The 22,034-nt window shown below is 39.2% G+C and overlaps 1 protein-coding gene across 1 annotated transcript in view; it reads left to right on the forward strand.

The window, feature by feature from the left end:
- The window catches only part of LOC126235870 (uncharacterized), a 72,466-nt gene that overhangs the window by 28,109 nt on the left and 22,323 nt on the right, over positions 1-22,034 (forward strand). The window contains exons 3-5 of the mRNA XM_049944774.1: positions 13,443-13,576; positions 13,857-13,953; positions 14,177-14,406. Coding sequence (XP_049800731.1) covers positions 13,443-13,576; positions 13,857-13,953; positions 14,177-14,406 — 461 coding nt within the window. The remainder of the gene's footprint in view (positions 1-13,442; positions 13,577-13,856; positions 13,954-14,176; positions 14,407-22,034) is intronic.

The following is a 22,034-nucleotide window of genomic DNA, read 5'->3' on the forward strand; positions in this document are numbered from 1 at the left end:
TATTTTGAAAAACATGACTTCACTGTAAGAATCAGTTTGGCTTTTGGCCAGGATGAAGCAACTGAAGTAAAACCTTTGCCTATGTTCCTTCTAACATTTTACTAACAAAACTGGAGTTTTACAGTGTATAGAAATTTACATTAGCAGCAATCGCCTCGCACTTGAACAACAGAAGACAGATTGTATCAGATACAAATACACTTTCCCTCTTAGTAAAAGTTAGTTCTGGTGTTCCACTGGGTCTGTCCTCACCCCCAACTTCTTGACCTGCATCATTATGTATCACAGTCTGTTATCTCTTGGTATACTACGTACTTCCCATCATGACATCAACAACCTTTGTAAGATTATGTGGGAAACACTCAACTCTGGATTGAATTACATAGTTCATTATATGCTGTCAGTTGAGTAGATTCTTTAACATCCATAACAATTAGTTCTACATGTCCTGAAAGATGGGTGGGGTAAATGTTAGTTCCCACTGCTACTGGTGAACTGCTAGAAACGGCACTGACTATGGTTATGAGGTTGTTTCTTCATGCTATAGCAGCTATTATAATATAATATACCCCAAAAAGAACAATTCCATAAAAGAAATCTTGACCTTAATGCATTTTATGTTTAAACACAGTTTACGTAGTCTAGTGATGACTTCCTTTAAATGTTAAACATATTCTTCCCAGTTGCTACTACAAATAGTCATCTAAGTAATTGTAGACAAACATAATGTCCAAGAATAACAAACTTGGCAATGGAGAAAGGACTGCAGCACCAATTGGAAGGTCGAACAGAACATGACTGAATTCAAAAAGATTCCATTCCATGGCAAAAGCTGCAATAGGTTGAACCCTTCATTTAAGAGAAAATGGTGTCACATCTGGTTGAGATACAGTGTGGTAAAATTCTGAACATCAGCGAACCAACAAAAGTAAGTACATAAATTGGATAAGGGTATTGAATGATGAACCACCTTTTTGTTCAGCTCTCTATAATCCACCGCTGGTCTAGATTTCCTTGTGGCCACAGTACCAGGAAAATGAGTGTTGAATACAGATATTTGGAGGGGGGGATGACACCTTGGTCAGACATCTCGTCCATAAGTACCTTTAAATCTTTCATCTGCTGTGAGGATAACCTACATCTCGTCCATAAGTACCTTTAAATCTTTCATCTGCTGTGAGGATAACCTACATGGTGGCTGTCTGACTGAAACCATATTCATTACATCTGTTCCATATTTAATTAGATTCATTTTCCCCAACCTATCGATGACACATCTACAAAGTCATTACACAAGGCACTCAATTGTTTCTTCTGGTGTAACGGCAAATGATCTAACTGAACTATGCTGCCCATGCCTTTCTTCGACTATATAGAATTCTTTGGCAGTTTGTTATGCTGACAAAATGAGACGATACAGTTTTTACAGAATCAAAATGAAACATAGTCTCTTCCCCAATTATGTATTAATCCAGTCATCTGAATAACACCAGAACTTAAAATAAATTCAGTCAACAGACCTTGTGTGTCACATAGCTTAATAACACATGTGAAGCCGCGAATCTTAAGCTTGGCTTTTAACAGCCTAACACATGCAATGAAATGGAGTTTACTTTGTTGTAGGAAGCAGACTCCTGATTCAACTGAGGACACCCATACAAAGATTGATGGGCCATGAACCTTGCTCACCTAAAACTGACACTGACCTATCATTGTCCAACAGGGTGCAAAGTGGATTGTTATTAATGCCATTAACACACAAATGCAGCGAGGTTTTCTTGTGCTGACATGGCCTCTTGCCACTGCCTGGGACAGGGACTGACCTGAGCACTTGAGCTGTACCCTTTCAAGACTGTCATCTGATTGCTCTGGCATCCTGCTTTTTCCCACAGGCAATCACGCTTAACATATTTATGACTTTTGCAGGCAAAACAGCTACTCTGTTTGGCTCTTGAAGCTTCTGTTCTTCCTATGACACCAGCCAGTTTTCTTCCTGCTGCCCAGCCTAGGTCCACGTAACTAATGCCCTCAATCATATAGGCCAATGTTTCCAAGTCCTTTAACGTTTTAGGTAGTTGGGCAAATATGATATGTGATCATTCCAATGGATTGGTTCCTTCCACAAAATTTGATACCATTTCTAGCTCATTGTACAAAAGACACTAAGTTGTACCTGCCATTTTTCCTGAACTAAACTTACTCTCATGTGTGCATACAACATCTGTAAGATTCCCACATCCGCTAATCCAAAAACTTCCTTCTGCTCGTTGAGCAACACCAAATATAATATACAAATTATGCAGTATTTGGGGTAGAGTACAGCAAGAACCTAGAAAACTGTTAGCTCCACTGTACCACCCTTACACCAGGACCCGCTAACCTCTGATCTTGATAAGGCAATCTTCCTGCACCGTGCTTATTTTTGCCCTGATGCCTTGTAATGAAGTTGCTGACAGCATTTCATTGAGTGTCCAACTCTGTTTGTGCCTCCTTTGCTTGAAGCTTCTCCAGCATGTCACTGTTTACCTTTCCTTGCATAGGAAACATAAATCATGTAGTTTATGTAAGTTACATGCTACCCTGGTGTGTAATCTCTTCAACTATGACCAGGAGGAAACCTCGCCTTTCAAGAACTTAATAAATGCATCGATTTCAGCCAGTGTAGCAGTACTGCAGCATTTGCACTACGTGCATTCTCCTGCTCCCGTGATGCTAATCAGACTGGCTTCCCCAATACCTGGCAAAGCTTCTGGGTCAACTTGGGTCAGTACATGTGGGGGGCCTGTGTCTATTTTTTGGAGCCTAATGCAAGTAATAATTCCTAATGTTTTTATTGTGTTCATGCACTCTTATTTTTCTGGATCACATTATTAATAAATGTTTCTAAACTTGACAAGTATTTACAGTATTCCTCTAACCACTTATCACTCACATATACTGTGCCACAACTGGTAGCAGAATGTGATTGTGTGTTGTGTGGGTGTGTTGTTCGTATGTAATATAACTGTGGTATTTCAGTGTTGCTCCACTCTTTTGCTGTTACTATTCCAGGGATGACAATTAGAGACTTATCAGAAATGGTAAATGGCATGGCTGTGTAAGGGTGAGTTACCATGTGAAGTAGCCATTCCTCTCACTTCTCGAACTACCATCCCTGCAATAGCAATAACAAAAGAGTGGAAGGACACAAAAATAGCACAATTATCTTATGTACTAAAAACACACCCTTACAATGCACAACCACATTGTGCTGCCAGTTGTGGTACAGGACACTTTTTTAGTGGTAAGTAGCTGGGGATTGTGGGGGCGTAAATACTTGTCTAGTTTAAAACCATTTATTAATAACACAATCCAGCAAATCAGAGAGTATGAGCGTAATAAAAAACAAAGGAAAGATTACTTGCACTCAAATCTAACAAGCCTACAATTGATTCAGTGTATAAGCTGGAGGGGACAACAGTGGAATAGGGTAGTTATGCACAAGTTTAGGAAAAAATTCACAGTTCAAATGAAAATGCGAACTGACTCAGGAACACTTAAGGCTAATATTAATTATCCCAATTAACCAAAGGCAGCAGGAAATAGACAACTTATAATCCAGAAAAAGGCCTAAACTATGCTGGAATATAGTCAAGATAGACAGATCTAGCAAATTCAAATGCTAGGCCAACCAATCAGATATAAGGTCACCCATTAAAACACAACAATAATATAAGTGCATACCTAAGAGGCTAATTCAATAAATCTTCAATAACTGAAATATATTTCAGCCAAACACACTTAAGCATTTGCAGCAGTCCAACCTTTAGGACAACAGTAAGTAGGAAAGCCCTGAACCCTCCAACTGCTAGCAGAGCTTGAAGAAGAATCACAATTGGAATGCAAATGACTGCACAACCAATGTTTTCATCAAGCACCGCTCATTTGACATTTAGTATCCACTCGTGTTTTTTCAGCACAACCTACCCTGGAGCCAAGATGCCAGTCACCATCAGCCCACCTGGAACAAGAATCTTTGTACATGCTTTGATAACAAGATCCATTAGTTACTATCTTAAACCCAGACCCCACCTGACTGTCCCACTGTTGCCCAAGCGAGCTTGAAACTCTGTCCTATTGCTTACACCTGTCCCTGTTGCTCTGTTGTTGTCTTTTCTTGATAGCCCTCCACAGACTGAATAATGTCTCTGCCCAAGGCTACTTGCAGCTAAAGCCTTGTGGCACTTCAGGTGACCTCTGGATGACCAGAGACCAGCAATTGCTGGACAGTGTCAGCATGCTGTAGTTCACAGCCCAGTCGTCATCTGAAAAGTAAATGATGGACAGTAATTAGTCTTGGAGTTTGAGTACTGCCCACGTTGCTGTCCCTGTATTCCACAACATTATGTATGAAATGTTAACTGTTTCTAGTATACAGGCTGAGCCACGTGAGCCATGAAGAGATATTGTGAGATGCATCATTTGGGACTTTGATTGCCAAGGAAGGTTCAGGCTTGCACAGAAGGAAATGTTGGAGGCTGTCAGGGAAACAGGTTAGGAAGAAAACCAATGTGGAATCAGTGTTTCTAAGAAGGCTTTACTGGCAGCTTTCAAATGTATTGGATGCAACTAGCTGCAAGGATTAGATCATGCAGGCACCAGTGAGACCTGACACCTTGATTCTAAAGCTGTCAGCTGCCTTCAGCAGCTATCAGAGGTAGTGGAGACAGATTCTCTGTGGCTCATGAAATGGAAGCACAGCTCATAATAATTAATGTCATCTCAAGAACTGAATTTGTCCTCTTGTCTAGCCTGAATCTAGGTGTAAGGCTTAAACCAAAGATTGCGTGGATATTGTGACAATGTCAAGTACAGAGTTCTTGACTAATGATAATGTGTGGGGAGTTATAGATTCTCCCAGAATATGTCAACAATAAAAAAGCAGCCATTGGAATAGCACAGTACATGTTTTGTGCCTATGAGGTTGTTTTATGTTAAAAAACAAACCATTAATGTTCAGAAACAGCATTAATAGTGTCCTGTTTGACACATCAGATCATTTCAATATCTGGGCATAACACTACCAAGTGATATGAAATGGAAAGAGCAAGTAAGGATTGTGGTAGGGGAGGCAAACAATGGACTGTGATTTATTGGGAGAGTTTTGGAAAAGTGTGGTTCATCTGCAAAGGAGACCACGTATAGGCCACTATACTTGATACTGCACTAGGTCAGATTAAAGGAAGACAGCGAAGCATTTCAGAGGTGGGCTGCTAGTATTACGGAGATGCTTTAGGAACTCAAATGGGAATCCTGAGGGATGGCAGCATTCTTTTTGAGTTACACTATTGAGAAAATTTAGAGAACTGCCATTTTAAACTGACTGCAGAATTATTCTACTGCCGCCAACATTCATTTCGTGTAAGGACCACAAAGATAAGGTATGAGAAATTATGCCTCATGTGGAGGCATAAAGACAGTTGTTTTTTCCTTGTTCTATTTGTGCGTGGAACAGGGGACTTGCAGAGCATGTATGTGGATCTAGAAAAAAACTCTTTGTCAGGCCAATAAGTAGTACACAGCAGAATGAAGAGTGGGTCATATGTATTTGGTGTAGAATGGAGTACATGTCCTTTCTGATCATACAAAGAAAATTTGAATGTATCAGTAATCAACTGCAGGACTGCGAAAGACAAGCTCTCAGAATTACTCTCACATAATTATGGAAGCAGTTTACACATAACACAGAAGCCTAGCTAAAATCAGAAACAAATACCAGTCCACTCCTTAAATATTATGAATGGAATTCTGGAAAGATAGACTAAATTGATGGGAAGTCATCTAGTAAAGCAGAAGTGATTTATGGCATTCCCAAGGTAGTGTTATAGGCACCCTGTTATTGCTTATTTATGTAAACAACTTAAGAGACAATCTGAGCAGCCATCTTAGGAAGTTCTCACATGATGCTGTGATTTATCATCTAGTAGAGTCATCTGAAGATCAAAATCAATTACAAAATGATTTAGGTAAGATATCTTTAAGGTGCAAAAATTGGCAGTTGACCCTAAATAATGAAATGTGTGAAGTCATTGTTGTGGATTGGCAACACAGCCAACCCACTATGAGGAAGCCGAAAGGCATGCGTTTAAGCTCACGCAGGCTGGCGTGAGGTCTGGAACAGGACAAGGAATTGAGACTAGCAAAAAACGTACGTATCTTCTGGAATACTTAACTTTAATCCATAATTGGTGAACATCGCTCTTGACGGTACATGTTTTACAGCATCAATAGTAACTGGTAATGGCGCGTTGCTAGGTCGTAGCAAATGACGTAGCTGAAGACTATACTAACTATCGTCTCGGCAAATGAGAGCGTAATTTGACAGTGAACCATCGCTAGCAAAGTCGGCTGTCTAACTGGGGCGAGTGCTAGGAAGTGTCTCTAGACCTGCCGTGTGGCGGCGCTCAGTCTGCAATCACTGATAGTGGCGACACGCGGGTCCGATGTATACTAACGGACCGCGGCCGATTTAAAGGCTACCACCTAGCAAGTGTGGTGTCTGGCGGTGACACCACAGTCATCTACATGAGTGCTAAAAGGAATCTGTTAAACTTCAGTTACATGATAAATTAATCAAATCTAAAGGCTGTAAATTCTACTAAATATCTAGGAATTACAACCACAAACAATTTAAATTGGAAATAACACATAGAAAATGTAGTGGATAAGGTGAACCAAAAACTCTTTTTTATTGGCAGAGCACTTAGAAGATGCAAAAAATCCACAAAAGCGATTGCCTACGCTATGCTTGTATGTCCTCTTTTGGAATATTGCTGCTTGATGTGGAATCCTTACCATATAGGATTAACAGAATACATCAAGATAGTTCAAAGGAGGGCAGCACGTTTTGTATTATTGAAAAACATGGGAGAGAGTGTCACAGACATGATCAAGGATTTGGGGTGGACCTCTTTAAAAAAAAAAAAGACATTTCTTGTTGTGCCAGGATCTTCTCACGAAATTTCTTCACCAACTTTCTCTTCTGAGTGTGAAAATATTTTGTTGATGCTGACCTACATAGGGAGAAATGATCATCATAATAAAATAACGCAAATCAGAACTCGCATAGAAAGATATAGGTGTTCATTTTTTCTGTACAGTATCTGAGATTGGAATATGAAAATGAAGTCCCATGCTTCTTGACAGAGCATAGGGGAACGATGCGAGAGACCTGCACTGCCATACTAGGCAATGTCCCAGTGGAGGTGGTTTGCCGTTGCCTTCCTCCGACCATAATAGGGATGAATGACGATGATGAAGATGACACAACAACACCCAGTCATCTCAGGGGCCCCACTGGGAATCAAACCTGGGACTCCGTGATCAGGAACTGAGTACGCTACCGCGAGACCACGAGCTGCAGACCGAGAATGAAATAACAGAGAATTATTGTAAATGCACTTAAGTGTGGTTTGCAGAGTAGCCATGTAGATGTAGATGTAACCATGAATGATTGTAGCATGACCATTACGTGAACTCGGTAATGTTTAATGAGAAGTGTAGAGAGTCAGAATACGAGACTATCTGGGTGAATATAAGCATCAGTGGTGGGCCAAAAAGAGTATTTACATTTACATATTGCTCACCCGTATCAAATATGGAAGCTGTGGACCATTTTAGAGAAATTTTGGAGAGTATCACCCTTAATTTCCCCCATCATGCCTAAGTGATTAAGAAAGGTTTGAGTCTGTCAGTATAGAAGATGCACAAGATCTAGACAAGGACAAAGTTTAATGCAAGACTCCACTAAATGTATTTTTTTAATAAAAGTAATTCAATTAGTTGATTGAATTACCAACTTATGAGGGTACTGCAATATATTAGACCTGTTCGCAACATATTGCCCTGAACATTTTGGTTTAGTGACTATAGAGACAGGAATCAGCAACACCTAGGCTGTTGCAGCATCACTGATCACTAGTGGGAAACAAAACATAAATAAATGTAAGAGAATATTTATAGTAAACAAGAATGACAAGAAAATTATTATAAACTGCCAGAGCAGCCGACTACAGCTATTGAGATATAGTAAAGAACAAGTTGATGACTTATAGTTCAAATTGCAGGCCAGGAGCTAGATTAGTCTTTTCTGGGGAAGATGGCAATGGGTGGGAAGAACTGACTGAGGTTCAATAAAAATACTTTAAAGTTACTATGAAATCAGTGGGAACTACACTGCAGATTAAAATGCATTCAAATCTTTATGGCAAACAGAAACGAAGCAAAGTCAAAACAAGCATAAGGGCAACTATGAATGATGTGTTCAATGAATCTGAAAGCAGTAACTTACATACAACATTATTTTAAAAAGTTTATAAATAATTTAGAACATACCTATCAGCAAATGGATCATAGTTAACTGTTCAGATGTTTGTTGATCTTGAGACACTGAAATTAAAGAGTATCAGGTGAGATTGCACAGTGTTTAGCACACTGGATTTGCATTTTGGAGGTCAACAGTTCAAATCCCCATCTGGCCATCCTGATTCAAATCTTCCATGATCTCCCAGAATTGCTTAAGGCCTTGCTCTTGCCCTTGAAGGGGCACAGCCAGTTTCCTTCCCCATCCTTCCATAATCCCAGCTCATGCTCTGTCTCTAATGACCTTGTCACCAATGGTATGTTAAACTCTAATCTTCCTTCCTTTGAAATTGAAGATGTTGAACTGAAGGCTGAAATATTAAATTCTGTTGATTGAGATTGCTTCACCAAATATCACTACTTTCAATCATTGCTTAGCTGCAAAAATGATACAAATAAAAGTTAGTGAGCGCAAAGCTGAAAAACAGCTGAATACACTTGATTGACATAATGAAATACTGTTAAATGAATATGTAGAAGATCCAGCTTCTTTTTTTAACAGCAGTATATTGTAGCTTAATAGAACAGTGGAAATCACATGTGGCTGGAAAAAGTGGTCAACCCTTAAAGTTATTGAGAAGAGTGACAGGACAGTTTCACAGAACTAAATACCTATTTCACTGAATCAATTTGTTGTAGAGTCAGGGAAACATTTTGTGCTCAGGCACAACTTTCCTGGGAACAAAAAAGCTAATTTGCAGGAACCAAATTGAATTCATCATGAGCTGATTATAAGAAACTTAGTGTGAACCAGCTGCGTGATACTCAGCCTGCTATGCTCATACATTAGATCCACTAGCCTATTGATAACAAACATCAGATTGATTTCATTTATGGCTGTGAGATTATTTCAATTGTAAAGCATGGTTACTGATAGAGACAGTACATAACTTCGATTTTCATGACTGATGTGTAGTGCTCTTTAACCACTCATGTTACTGAAACTTGTTCACTATCCATTCTGTGTATTTATGTACAATCATTGAGTGTTAAATAAACCTTGTGTGTTCATTTGCATCATTATATGCATAGTTTTCACTGTGGACCAGCATTCCCACACATCTTCCGTGACTTCCAGAAAATCTTTAGTACAGTTTGACGTCACCTGTTGAATAAAATATATGCTTATGAAATACTGGAACAGGTATGTATTTGGCCTGAAGATTTCCTGGCTAACAGAATCAAATGCTTCATTCTTAATGAGGTGACATCATCAGAATTGAAAGTGGCATTTGGTGTATGTCAAGGAAGTGTGGTAGGACTATTAATGTTCATGATATATATGTAAATGATCTGCCAGCCACTGATTTTAGCTCCATAAGAAATGTTTGGAGGGCAGTGTGGAGGGTAAAAATCGTAGAGGGAGACCAAGAGATGAATACACAAAGCAGATGATCTGTCCAAGGCATTTGATGTCATACACCACAAGATTCTTCTCAACAAACTGGAGTCATATGGCTTCAGAGGCACCCCACTAAACTGGTTCAGCTCATACCTGACAAATAGGAAACAAAAAGTGTCAATAAAGCATAGCAACCAAGGACATATCGAAACATACTGCTCTGACTATTGCAATATTACGCAAGGTGTGCCCCAAGGCTCAATTCTTGGACCAGTGCTCTTCCTTATCTACATAAACGACCTACCATCAAACATCAATGCCAACACCAGTAAACTCATCGCAGATGATACCAGTATCCTCATAACAAGCAAAAATTACATGAACTCCAAGAGGCCATAATTGGAAATACAGACAAACTTGGTGATTGGTTTGAGGAAAACAAGCTCATAGTTAACACAAAGAAAACCACTTACCTAAACTTCCACCTAAGATCAAATAAAATTATTGCTGATATGAAATTACACGGTTCCCAAATATCCCCAAATACAGAAACAAGATTTCTAGGCCTATGGATTCAGGATAATCTAAAATGGCAAACACACATTAAAAAAACTAATAGTAAGCTAAACCAAGTTTGCTATGCCCTACTAATCCTTGCATACTGCACAAGCCCAGAAACTGTTCACACAGCCTACTATGCACAATTCCACAGTGTAATGCAGTATGGTATTATATTCTGGGGAGACTCTACACATAGCCCAAACATCCTCCTCACCCAAAAGAGAGCTATAACAATAATGAACAAGGCAAAGCCGACTGATAGCTGCAAGCCTCTCTTCCAAAAGTTACTCATCCTACCCCTTGGCAGCCTGTATATACTAGAACTATGCAAATTTGTAAAAAGTGATATTACAAAATTTAATAAAAATGTAAATGTCCATGACTATGGTACTAGACAGAAAATGGAACTCCATGTTAAAGAAATGGGCACCTCTGCCTTTAAAAACTCTCCCTTCAACAAAGGCATTAAAATATCCAATAGCCTGCCATCAGAAATAAAAAACAGTAAGTCCCCGACTGTAGTTAATAAAAAATTAAAATCATTCCTACTTGATCATTGTTTCTACAGCGCAAGTGAATTTCTGTTCCACATGGGTGGAAAGAAACATGAAACAAATTGCAGCAAAGAATTTTGTAAAGAGTAAAACATTAATGCAAGTATGTGCCAAAATCTTGCATCTATATCATCTGCTACTAAGCAAATTAAGTGCAGAAAGAATATCCAACCAGGTACTGTGGTGTATATGTGTTAGAGGAATATATTATTAAAATACAAATGTGTAACTGAGTACGTAATTTGTGTGTCCATAAATTTGTGTGTCCATAACTTCTCAGAAAATATGTGTGTAAGCTCATGTTTGTGTAAACTTTTGGTATATTACTTCATGCCAGCAAATTATCACAATGTGCAACATCAAATGTATGTTTGTGCATCACCATGTGCATGTCATGTAGAGTATTGATTCAGAGGACAATAAATAAATAAATAAATTCAGAAGGGTGTAGGCTGCAGTACACACTGGGAGATGAAGCAGCTTGCACAGGATAGAGTAGCATGGAGAGCTGCATCAAACCAGTCTCAGGACTGAAGACCACAACAACAACAACAACAAGGAATGTTCACAGATGATCAGGCAGTTGTATACAGAAAAATCACGTTGTTACAACATCAGTACAAAATGGATGAAAAGGCTAATCAGGCTGCTCCCACACAGTCTTTGGTTACTGTGCCATTTATGTTAAGACCCAGAGTTAGACTGGTGTAAAGCAGAAGCGATAATGTATTAGAAATTTTGGGGGTTTTATTACTCGCATTCTTTTATGAAGGATTTTTTTGTCAAACAATGGAAAATGCAGGAGGGAATGATGACAATATTATGAAAAAGGTAGAGTACTACTCACCACGTAGTGGAAATGCTGAGTCACAGATGGGCACATCAAAAGGACTGTCAAATAGTTAAGCTTTTGGCCAAAAAGGACTTCATCAGAATTAGACAACATACACACACACATACTCAGGCAAAGGTAACTCACAATCATATGACCACCATCTCTGATTGTTGAGTCTGAAGTTTCTCTTTCTTGGTGAGATATGTGAATATGTAATGATTGAATGAATGAATCAGTGAGAGCAAACAAAGTGGAAGGTGGAGAGAACAATGGCAATGACAAGATTCCCAGATCCCCCAGCAAAAGAATAAAAATAAAAATAAATTTAAAGAAAAAGGAAAAAGAAAAATCCACTTAAAGCATGCAACAGACAAAAATCTGAGAGAGAACAATGAAACAGTGAGCAAAGGAAGAAAAGGAGCCCAATTGAGAGAAACGGATCCAAATATAAAGCACAGAAAATACAAGCTAAAAATAACAAAAGTACAAAGTAAAAAACATTAGAAACTACAATTCAGGTAGAGACTCCTTGCATGTGCACATAAATGACAAGCTAACACAAGTGTGTACTTTTCAGAAATGTTTAATATATCCAGAACACTGTTTCAAGGCCAGGTGCTTTCCGATATTGTCATTAGGCCATTAAAAGGTAAGTGTTCCTGAAAGTCAGAGCTGCTGACCAGCTATATATTAAAAAATTTAAATTACAAGGGGTAACAGTCAAAACAGACTGTAACTTATCCACCAAAACAGAAGAAGGATATAAAATAAGGAAGATGGTCGTCTCATATATTTTACAGGAAATTGTAAAATCTAAAGGTATTTGTACAGATTTTCTATGCACTACAGACCATAAACTGGAGTTCACAGAAATTGAATAGATTCATCTAGAACGATAATAATTCCAAGTGACTCTGTGGCCTGGTGCAAAGTCTTCAGCTGGATGCCACGCTGCTACTTGAATATCCCTAACCTCCCCCGCTAACCATACTGTGAAATGGAGTTCTGCTACAAAAGTGTATAACAGGTTGCCAATGCACATGATTCTGGAAATTAAAAGTTCTCAGATATTCAGAAGTATAGTGAAAGAATACTTTTTAGCTTCTCCTATAATTTACCAGAAGATCTTGACTTCCGTATAACCCTAGTATTCTTATCAGTCAGTTTTTAACTTTACAAGTATACAGGCAGCATATAGAAATCTGTGCAAAGTTACATAAATTCCTTACAAGAAGTATAAGATAAAAAACAGCAGTTGAGCAGGAAATAATGTCCATGGTGTTGTAGAGAGCTGTAGTGTGTAAAAGCTTCAGGATGAGGTGAGATTGGGATATATCCAACAAATAATGTACAGTGTCGGATGTAAGTAATGCACTGAGATGAAGAGATCAACACAGAAGAAGGAGTTATGATGGATCACATCAAAGCAGTCTGATGGCTGACGCCCCCCCCCCCCCCCAAAAAAAAAAAGGTAGAGGAAGAGCAATGTAGTTGCCTTTCTTGTAATATACAATATACGTATACAATTGTGTCATTCATGACGAGTGTGTCATTCTTGTTATTTTAACATGATATTATACATTTTCAGAATATTATGGAATGTTATCAAGTAGCAATTTAGTAAGTTACTGTCCATCATTACGTGGCATCATAATTGGATTGTTCCAATGTATTGTTTATGAATATAAAATTTGTGACGTACTACATATGATTAGCATAACTACTTCAAGTTGCATTCTCTGAATTACAGGTTCAGTAGTGGGCCGCGAGGGAATAATTTGGACATCTGGGTTTCTTGTGCCCACCAAAACCAAAGGTTGTTTGAACATCTACTTTACCGGTACAGAGCCATTTGATGGGCCATACAACATTGCTTCCCTAGACGTAAGTTAAATTTATTGTAAACATAGCATGAAACCTATAACAAACAAGTAATGTACCATACTAATTTAAGGTGATTGTTGTTAGAGAGCTTTCATATTAGATTTTAAACACTTAAATTTTCACATAAAGTGATATTAGGGTCCCAGGCAGTTCAACAATGCTAACAGATTTCAATGCCTTTGACAGTCTAAAGAAACTGGAGTGCATGTAACATTATGTTTTTATTAGTATGTGTTGCAGCAAATTCTAGTTGGATATTATACAATGTTTATTTATGCAGGACCAAGACTACTCTTACCATCGTGTAATTTGGAAGGATATTAATGGTGATGGTCTTTTGGATGCAGTAACAGCTCGTTTCCATACTGGTCTCCTAGGTAGGCATGGGTGAAAAATTTGTCATTTGATTGAGAATAATAAATCAAAAGCATTCACGTCCCATAGCTTAAATCAGTTTTTGCTTCCTGATTATGAGGGGCTGTAATGAGTCTCAGAAGCTTATATAGTGAGAGCCATACATTAATGTAATTAAATGCATCATTTACCACTCTACTGAAATAGATAAGTTCAATGGTTAACATATACCTATATATGTTTCAGGTAGTGTAACAAAACAGTCGTTGTGGCTTGAGAATCCCGGTAGTTCTCAGTTAGAGGGATGGACTCAGCATATGGTAAAAGAGGATGGAGCTGATATACATTTCCAAGTAGAGCAACTGACAGCAGGTGGAACAACTTATGATGTCCAGATCAATGGAGAGTTCTGGAATGAAAAACTCACAATATATTATGGAAATAACAATGCAAACTTCTGGGAAGACCCATCTGAGGTAAGTACCATCACATTTTTATATACAAGGATATCACCTAGATCATGAGATAAATGACTAAGAATTTTTTGTAGTTTATGTGAAAGCCACAAATGAAGGCTAAAAACTACTGTAAATGTTAGACAAAGAATTTATAAAAGTGCCTAAAAACAGAGAGGGGGAAGGAGGGAGGGAGAGAGAGAGAGAGAGAGAGAGAGAGAGAGAGAGAGAGAGAGAGAGATTGGGTGGGAGTTGAGGGAGGTTCAAAAAGTGACAGGCATCCTCTTTCCAATTACATATAGTCCATCAGTGAAGGAACACTGGGAAAAAATTGTGTAATCACAAATTTTAGTACAACTGTAGGAGGGAGTATCATGAGCCGCATACTAAAAATCCCCACCATTGGCACGTAAGCATGGGTGTGTGTTTAAAAGTCACTTTTCTATGTTTCTCATGAGTAACTCAAAAACAGCAGCTGCTAGCAAAAATGTTTCCCAGTACAAAATTAAACTACATTAAATTTTCCACAAAAAGGTCCTGTTTGTTGTTTCTCTGGGACTAATAAGTTTCCAGGCTGCAGCTGATGGAAACTCATAGATTATTAAATATAGTGTTTTAATGGTATAAAATTAACATTTATTGTGAAATAAAGTGAGTTAAGAACAAATATTTACAGGCATTTGATGTATGTCCCATTTTTTAGTGCAGTAGAAACATGTTAATGCCCGAATTGTGTTCTGAGTGTGTGACAGGGTGAAAGGGCAGGGGGGGGGGGGGGGGGGGGCAGAAGTGCCAAGGAATGTTATGTCATTGGATCGTAGTCATGTAGTTCTTTTCTCTTTTTAAATCTGCAAGCTGAAGAATGAGCAGATGGCTCCCCACTATGTGACAAGGAGCAACTCTGGCTTTTTCATGAAGTTATAGAGATGCTCTGCAGCGCACCTTATGAATCACTGGCAACATAGTGTGCAGACATGTCCAGGTGTCGTTTGCTGTCTACAGAGTGCATTCACACTGCATGGAATATAGATAGGAGTTACTAATAATACTAACACAAGAAATACATATGGATGTAATCTATGTAAATCTGTGCATACAGTTCTACACTGATTCTTAGTCATCCTGTATGGCAGCTGTAGCATTTTTCTGGGAAAGGTAACTGCCTCCACCATGATCATAGCTGACTTTTCAGTTTACAGGCAGATTATATTTCCCCAGCATTTCCTGTACAGTCCTCTTTTGTGAACAGGCAAAATAACTTCATTGAGCTCAAGTGCACTGAAGACCTGACCATCTCAGCATGAGCATACAGTATATATCTTTTCCTTTTCTACATTTCACTGTTTCATGCTTGGTCCATGCCTGGGTATATATGCTGGTGCTCCACCTCTCCCTGATGTCAGTTGTGGGTGCAGTGTGTCTCCCACCTCTCCTTAATCTAACAAAGTGTTGGTTCTCATGCTTTACTACATTTGTAGGCACAGTCTCAGTGTATCAACAGGCACTTTTCTGAGATCTCAATGGTTGTTTAATGACACAGCCCCAGTAGTTTGATACCTGTGCCAGAACCTCATTGTGATCATAATTGACTCAGTGAATTATGTTGGGAGAAACACATAAGGGTCACAAGTTGATCTCTCTCTCTCTCTCTCTCTCTCTCTCTCTCTCTCTCTCTCTCTCTCTCTCTCTCACACACACACACACACACACACACACACACACACACACACTCTCAATTGTGCAGCTACATTGTCTTGTTGCTGCAGCCAGGCGGGGGGAGAGGAGACGTGCCAGCTAGAAGTGGGTGAGGGGAAAGGTAAACGGAAGGGACGGTAACAGTTGGGGAGTGAAAGTCACCCAGGGAACGGAGCAAGAATGTGGCTTGGAGAGCCTGCCCTGACACAGGAAGGGGAAATTCCAGGTGGCACAGAGCGAAGTAGTGGAGAGGATTTTCACTGGTTTGGCTATGATCAAGTGGCGTAGTCCATATCAGTTCAGGCAGGCTAGAAAAAAATCTTACCTTCATAGTCTCGGATGTCATTGAATTTAGCGTATGTTAAAATGAAGGACTAAGTAAGGAAAATGTATTTTTTTGTTTTCTCCAAAAGAATTTCTGCTCCGAGATACAGCCCTCCAGGGACGACACTGTGTATACTAGAGATGGGTGGTTCATGAACTAACGGGTCCAAAGGAACGGTTCATCAATATGAAAGGAATGAGTGATGAATGAATTCTAAGGAACGCTCTTTCATCGTTCACTTCAGTCACGGCTTTCTACTTATAGTTCCCGGGAATGGAAACGATCTGTCTCGTTCCCACAATGGCACATTGGCCAGTCTCGTTCCAGCCTCGGTCCTGTTCCCATAGGTCTCGGTCGCAGCTTTCTACTTATAGTTCCCAGGAACTATAGTAGCAGTAGACCATAGACCCAGAAGAAGGCAGCTGCAACTGTGGCCAAAACTACTGCTGCTGGAGAAAAACCAACATTTGAGCCACGGTTGCAGCGACCTTCTTCTGGGTCTACTGACAGTAGACAGTAGAAGCAGAAGGCCACTGCAACCGTGGCCGAAACATTGGTTTTTCACCAGCAGCAGTAGTTTTATACATTATGATGTGGTACCACACCCAGAAAACTTTAATATTTGACAGATATGTCCAAATGGAGGATATCATTGTAATCATAAAGCAATTATCTTTCAAATAAAAAAAAACTCTAACAAAACATCTAGAACTGTTACAGAGATACAGCATTTAAAATTTTTTTCCGAATTTCACATCTTCAAAATGGTGCTTGCAGTGTCATATTTGGAGGCATGTACCACAGGGTATGAATTTTTTTGGAGAAAACAAAAAAAAATGTGTTTCTTACTTACTCCTGAATTTTAACATGTGCTAAATTCAATAACATCCGAGACTATGCAGGTAACCTCCCGGCTGGAAGTGATACACATTATGCCAAGTGCAATGTGACCACTCAATGGCAGTAAATGTCTGTCATCAGAACATCCTCAACTTACCATGTGATCTTGATTCTTCTTCCTCAACCAACCTCTCTGACACAATCTCCTTGAACTGTGTAGATGGGTTTTGCCCTTCAATCATGCTATCCTCTTGGGTGAGATCTCCAATAAACCCTATCCCTCACCCATCAAAATCGAGTCAAATTAACAATGAACTTATCAGTATGATTTTGAGTCCCCTGTAGCCTGAATGCACTGATTTAGTTGGGAGTGGCCTCTCCTGAGGCAAGGTGGCCCATAACTGTTGTAACTGATCCTTGATATTCTCTATACTGATATTGGCACAGTGTTGATATATAAGATGGTCCCTCATGTGCTCTATCAGGAATGGATCTGGGGTTCTTGTTGGCCATGTGAATATGTCAGCATCATGCAGACAATTCTTAGAGACATGTGCCATGTGTGGATGAACATTGTCCGGTTGAAAAATGGCCCCATGATACTGTCACATGATAGGTAACACATGAGGGCACTGGATGTCTGAGACATACCATTGTGCCGTCTACTCCCTCAATAACTACTGGTTGTGACCTGAAGCAATACTTGATGTCTGCCCTCGCATTGACACCAGGTGTAACAGCACTGTGCCTCTCCAAAACATTGGAAGAATAAGACACTTCTCCACGTTGCCACCATACTCACTGGTGATCGTCATCTAAGAGAGTGCAGAGCAGTGACTCATTGCTGAAGACAATGATGAACGCCATTCATCAGCAGTCCACTCTTCCCAGTCAACGACGCCACTCCAAATGCAGTCTTTTATGTTGTGGTGTTATAAAAGCAGCCTAAACATGGAATGATAATTCCCTAGTCCTATGCTGCAAGTCTCTGAGTAATGTGCAGGATGACACAGATTGTTGCAAGGAGTTCATTACTTGTTCTTGGATGGCAGGCACTGATGTGAAGGGGTTACAATGAGCTTGGTGCACTATATGATGATTGTCCTGTTACATATACAGGAGTAGAGTGGGAACTAGGTCCAATAAGTGCAGAATGCCCTTTCAAAGCATTCATCTCTTATGCAATCAATTAAATAAAAACTTAAAACACAGTAAAATTTTAGCATTCCTTTGAACCATCTTTCAAATTTTTACCACCACAGTTAGTACATATGTACACAATACATAACTTGAATTAATCTTATCATCTTCTCAAGTCAGCTGGTCCACCATCACAATACAGTCAGTACAAGTGGACACCTTAGTTGTTTGCAGTGGAACAGTCCACAGAATCACGCCGACACAAATAATACAAATGATATCACAATAGACCCATCTGAAAGGAAAACTATATTAGAATCTGACCACAGAAACATTCAGTAACAACTCCCTTTGCTCGTAGTGCCTGTGCTTTTCCCTTTGACAGCCAAACCTTAAAACCGTGACAGTAAAGAGTGGCCAGTTGTATAACATTGCAAAGAAGAATTCCAGCCACAAGCAAGATACCAATTATTAACCAATAATCTAAATCCTGAGATATACTAAAAATGACAACATTCATCAAGTAATGCAGTCTTAAGGAGAAGTGGGTGGACTAAATTTCAGCTAATAGCCAGCTGTAACACGACAACAAACATTTGACTAAAGAACCAATAAAAGATCATGGGAACTCACTCAGCTTTACTACAAATAATGATGTAGGCTCGGTGTGAGTTTACCTACACCCAAGTGCTTGGGTGCACACACATAACTGTGCTTTTTCCAAGCACCATCACAGTGTTATAAGCTAGCCTCAACAAATTAGCATAAAACAAGCATGTACAGAAATCAAGCCTGCAGTCTGAAGGCATTTACAACAAACACTGGTCCACTTCATTAATGAGAACCTGGCACTCAACACAAATTACGTTTGGTGGTTCCACAAAGATTAGAATACACAGATCATCTAACAAGTCCATGGGAAGTACGATAAACAGCAATAAGGCTCACCAAAAATATCATGTTCCTTTTCCACTGCATGCCCAGCTACACACTTCAGCTGTGCAATATTGCAGCATAAGCATATCCATTGGTCAAACTTTCATTGGATTTCAGCTATATAACATGCTTCCAATGCACAGGACATACAATCCATCAATCAACTCCTTAAGGTACCCTTTTAACAGTCCCACATCATGTTGTACCAGTTGCTATTGCTGGTTGTACATGTGTGTCTGATTGTTTGCTCCAACTGACCTGTGCCCATCCTCTCCTCCTGCCACTGCCTCCCAATGGCACTCATGATGGGCTAGCCCGCACACTGTGAAAATGTACCAGTCCCCTGCCATAAGCAAAGGTGTGCCAAATTATGGCACACTCCCTTGTGGTGGTTGGGTGTCATCAACAGGAACCTTGATGATTGGTATATCTGCCTTCATGTTCTCATGCAGTTTACCATTGTGCTACCATCACATCTAAGTGTCACATAAATCTGGATACTGCCCAGTTTGACTGGCCAAACAGAATGGTAACCCAAAATGAAGTGTCTTCAAAAATTTGTCTGGTACTGATAACACTGTCTTACATGAATATGCAGCATCTCCTTGTCTTTGACATCTGATGTTGCTCACACCCCTTATGTACTTTACCATGTCTGGTAACAACACTAAAAATGAAAAAAAGCAACTAATGCCACATGTCACAGAGACATATACATGTATGAAGTTACACATTGATGTCTGACCACCTCTCCTGGGTGCTTTACTTTTTTGTCAGGCAGCATATGTTTAAACCATGTCTATGTTGGAGAAATACTGGCCACCAGGTAGTTTTAACATTAGTTCCTCTATTCATAGAACGAGATGCATGTCAGTGACCAATTGTGGGTTTACAGTTGTTTTGAAATCACCACAAACATTTGGTTTGCATAAAAGTACCAACAGGATTCTCATTGACTAGATGGAATAGAAGTGAGGATATCATATTTCACTAAGAGGTTAACTCACTTTTGAGGTCTTCTCATAATGCTGCTGGGACTGGTCTGGTTTCTAAGTAAAGAGGTCTTGGAAAAGAATTGAACTGAATATGAACTACATAACTGCTGACACATCTTAAACCTGTAGGAAAGAGATCAGAAATTTGAAATCACTGAATGATACCATTGTAGATGAAAAATTAATACAGCCTATCATTTGAAATCAGAAGTTTTGTAAATGTTGGTTGCCAATATGTTTTTTGTCCTTGGCGAGGGAACAACTAAAAATATAAGTGATCACTTGACTTTCTCGTACAACACTGTTACTGTGATTTTACTGAACTTTGCACAATATGATGTGTTGTTTGCTATAGTATCTTAGTCATCATTATGTAGGTTGGGGTGGCTGTGAACCAATCTAGATATAGACTTGCTTCTTCTCATTTATGATGGGGTCTGGTACACCAACATCAACAAGAAAAGCTGTTGACTGCTTGTTAATTATTAATGGAAGAGAAAACTTTTGTAATCATGGTGTGAAAGGATTCAGCTGTGGTTGAAGTACATTTATGCTGTACTGTTGTCAGGACTTAGTTGCCAAGTTTGACTCAATGTGACTTTGGCAAACTGCCCCTGTGTATTAGTACTGCACACAGATCATTTCCTTGTATGGGCACTGAGTGTGAGAATGATTTGAAAAACAGTTTAGGCAATTTCAGTACAGAGCCTTGGGCTGATTAGGGTTCCTGTAAAGACTGAAACATGTGCAGCTGCTGTGTGGATCCTCTGGAGCTTTTATTATCTACATATCAGGCTTTGCTCCCAAATTTGATGATGACATACTGCATGTGTTCTGGTCTTTCTTAGTGTGGCAGGAACAGGAATGTTGTTTTATAGAAATCATATTAAGTTCATCAAAATCTTCCTTTACTGCAGCTGACATTACAAATTATTTTGCTGTTTCTAATTTTTTGCAGTTTGCTGGATTAACTGCCTGTGCAGAAACTTCCTTGTTAGGTGCATACCTAATTATTATTATTATACACTATTTATAAATTTCATTTTGACATTTGAGTTGATACTACTATGTTGGGCCTCAACGTCAGCTTCCCACGCAGTGTGTGGTTAATCTGATTTCTTACGACAATGAAAAAATGTGAGTGTGTTTGCTACAACATGAGGTTTCCAATAATTCTATGCATTCGACCTTAGTAAGAGGTTACAATTTCCGTAGAAGACACATTAACTGTTGGTTATTAGCTAATGAAAGTGCACTGCAGAGCTATGTCACTGGTACTACTAGTCTGGCAGTGAAACAACAGACATCTGTAGTACAAGTTCAGGTCTCCATTTTCTGGATGAAATGGTTGTTGCACTGACATGTTAAGCAGCTGTAGTATGTGATGCTGTTGTGCAGCCTGCTTAGCTTTTTGTTACACGAGCAAGCTGCTCCTCTTCTGCTGTTCCAGTTGTTGTAATTGATATACATGTTGTTGGGTATGTGAAGTTGCAATTGTTGCTGCCACAGTTTCATCAATATAAGATCCTTTTTAACTGTAAAATTGGTCTGTCAGCCTATCACCCACACTTCATTGGAGTCCTCACTGTCATGCAACTGCTTGTGATGGCTTAGCAAAAGAGACTTATTTCATTATCTTTTACACAATGCAGAATAAGCTAATAGCATGCAAACCGAGTCCATACCTCGATGTCATAAACATGATAGATTGCAATCCA

Source organism: Schistocerca nitens, chromosome 2 (assembly GCF_023898315.1).
Source record: "Schistocerca nitens isolate TAMUIC-IGC-003100 chromosome 2, iqSchNite1.1, whole genome shotgun sequence".
In the NCBI taxonomy this organism is placed as follows: Eukaryota; Metazoa; Arthropoda; class Insecta; order Orthoptera; family Acrididae; genus Schistocerca; species Schistocerca nitens.